Below are 2,505 nucleotides of genomic sequence, written 5' to 3'. Positions count from 1 at the left end.
TACTGTATTTATGCTTATGCACTGATATTCCACTCCATAGTGTTCATTCATGGTCATGGATATTAGCGTTATTAACCATCCTGGTCCCAATTTGGGTTAGGTCAAAATTTAAATCATCTATGTGAATAATTGCAAAATGTTTCATAAATAGCACATCTACAAGCTCTGTGACATGTTCAGAACTTGTAGATTACAATTTGTGTTCAAGTAGCTAAAGAGCAAACATTTTGCCCTTAGAAAAAGACTCACACTGACTAATCTACATTGATGCTGATCAGTCTTTCAAATGAATTATCTTTTGACGCACTGTCTCTTCAATCAGTAATGACTCTGCTTTACTGAAATCTTCTTCACTTTCAATTGGCAGCTGGAAGGGGAGTACAAGGTTTGCTGGTCCTTGTGTGCTACCTGGTGTAATGTTACTCTGAGCCAAATTGTTCTTAATGAATTGGACATCTCTGGATAGATCCTTCACAATCACAAGAGCTTCAGCAAGCATCCATGTCATCTTATGGATAGCGAGGTCTTCAGGAGAACATTAAAAATCTTTAAGTGCAACATCAAAATAACCTGAAAATGACACATTACAAATACATTATGTCCAATAGACTTGCCTCTCAAAAGCTGCCCATTATTGCTGGCCCTTTGTGTGGTTGCATCTGCAAAACACAAATATTCATGCACAGAAGTTTAAAGGTTAGGTGCCAAAATGACACCGACTTTCTTTAGGTGTGAAATGTTTCCTACAGATCTTTTATAGATAAGGACATTTCTGCATCTAATCAGGAGAGAACTCTGATAAGTGGAATACACAAGATCACAATGGCAAAAAGAAAATACTGTCAGGGCTTTGTGTTATGTTTGCCTTTAAAAAATAATGCATAAGTGTCAAAGCATTTAAAGAGTTGGTGTCATTGCTCACACAGATGTGAGCAATGACCACAGTTCAAATATAGACACAACCTGACACATTCAGATCACAAAATGTCTACAAATGTTGGATGACTGTCTTGATACCTTCGAAACCTTGATTAGGCGCAGAATCCAATACATCATTCTGGTCGGAGTTTGCTTTTAAGTGAATAAGAAATGCAAAAACTTAGCTAAAGTGAATTCATTAGTCAACACAGATCACTGTATATGTATTTAGTAAAGTGGGTTACTCTGTGATATATCCAATGGCAGCCTATTTTGTGCACATTGTGAGAGACCAGGGCAATGGTTATACTGCCTTGAGCTGCATCCAGACAACCCTGTAGATATAGTTACATTTCGCAATAGTTTACAAGTGTAAACACAAGATACATAATCTAAATGTTTGATCAAACTAACTAATTAGCCAGAATCACTAAGATACCCATCACTATTACTGAAAGAGTACAGTATCATACCAATACTTGTACTTTGTCGCTGTGGATTCTGCAACTTGTGGTACTGGACACAGTGGGCTGTAGCAAAACCTGGCATCTCAGCTTGAACACAAAGTAGGAAATACACAAAGCAGTGAGGTTATTACTGTAACCTTCCATATGAGAAAATGTGAGACTTACATTCAGCTGACTGCTCTATATTTAAAGCATTGCTTTGACATCACAGTCTTATGAGACTGCTTGACGACTCACCATTAAGAACTTCATCAGCTACTGATTGTTGGTAGTTGCTAGCAACAAGATCTACTAAGAAAAATAGGAAATAATTAAGAGCTAAAACTATACACAATTAGTTTTAGCTCTAAGTGCTAAAACTATACACAATTTCAGCAAGAAACACAATTTCAATCAAATTAAAATGTCCTTTTATTGGTACACTGTTATATGTAATTTCTTTTTTGACTGTGTAGAAGTGAGCATAGTGTCAATATAAAGGAAACAATACCTGGACATCCAACATCAGGTGGTTTGGCAAAACGCTTTCTTTTTGCACTGCTACTCTGATGGTCTTCAGAATCAGAATGCATAAACTGCTGATTTGGCCTACAAAACATTATGATAATACACTATATGAATATTACAACTGTAGTTAAGATACTACACTTATTAGTCAAGGCTACCGTCTGAATACATGGACACTCTGGCCACTTTGAGCCATCCTTTTAGCAGTGGTTGTTATTTTCTAGTTGCAACGCCCTAGGGAAAGTTATCACTGTGATAAAGTTAGTAATGTACCTGGATATTCTTTTTTGGCGGATAGCTCCTTCATCATGAGATTCAATTTCAGATGTTGGACACATTGTGGTGTTATATTTTGTCTCTCGTTTTTTCGCCTCATCAAGGGTCTCTGTAAAGAGCAGAGGGTAAATGCCAATTTGCATGTCTGCAGTCCAGTGCAGAACTACCCTAACAGCTCCTTCCCAACTCCCAAAAAACAGAACAATCACACCTGTGTGAAGCGCTACTATCATACATCATCTCATTCTGGCCAATCACTATTTGCCTCCTCACATTTGTCTTCTCTGATTTTACATACACAAAACATCTCAGCTGGACCTCTGAGGTACCAGCGCTT

General features: G+C 37.4%; 1 protein-coding gene across 5 annotated transcripts; it reads right to left on the bottom strand.

The window, feature by feature from the left end:
- Positions 1-14: 14 nt before the first annotated feature.
- Positions 15-2,496, bottom strand: LOC106935616 (uncharacterized). 5 transcript variants are annotated; one of them, XM_015016163.1, is made up of 8 exons: positions 2,166-2,496; positions 1,876-1,973; positions 1,623-1,676; positions 1,392-1,472; positions 1,164-1,253; positions 1,018-1,071; positions 615-659; positions 15-525 (listed from the first exon to the last, which is right to left on the bottom strand). In XM_015016163.1, exons 1-8 carry the CDS (start codon positions 2,399-2,401, stop codon positions 275-277), a joined length of 909 nt encoding a protein of 302 aa, XP_014871649.1. In that variant the 5' UTR covers positions 2,402-2,496; the 3' UTR covers positions 15-274. The 5 variants fall into 5 exon arrangements, with proteins under 5 accessions (XP_014871649.1, XP_014871650.1, XP_014871651.1 ...); XM_015016164.1 differs by having other exon boundaries at positions 1,623-1,673; XM_015016165.1 differs by lacking the exons at positions 1,018-1,071; positions 1,164-1,253.
- Positions 2,497-2,505: the final 9 nt, after the last annotated feature.

This window comes from Poecilia latipinna, unplaced genomic scaffold, assembly GCF_001443285.1.
Source record: "Poecilia latipinna isolate Pla-1442-1.1 unplaced genomic scaffold, P_latipinna-1.0 Scaffold1988, whole genome shotgun sequence".
NCBI lineage: Eukaryota > Metazoa > Chordata > Actinopteri > Cyprinodontiformes > Poeciliidae > Poecilia > Poecilia latipinna.
The sequence above is the reverse complement of the archived record's forward strand: the minus strand, read 5'-3'. Positions and strand labels throughout refer to the sequence as shown.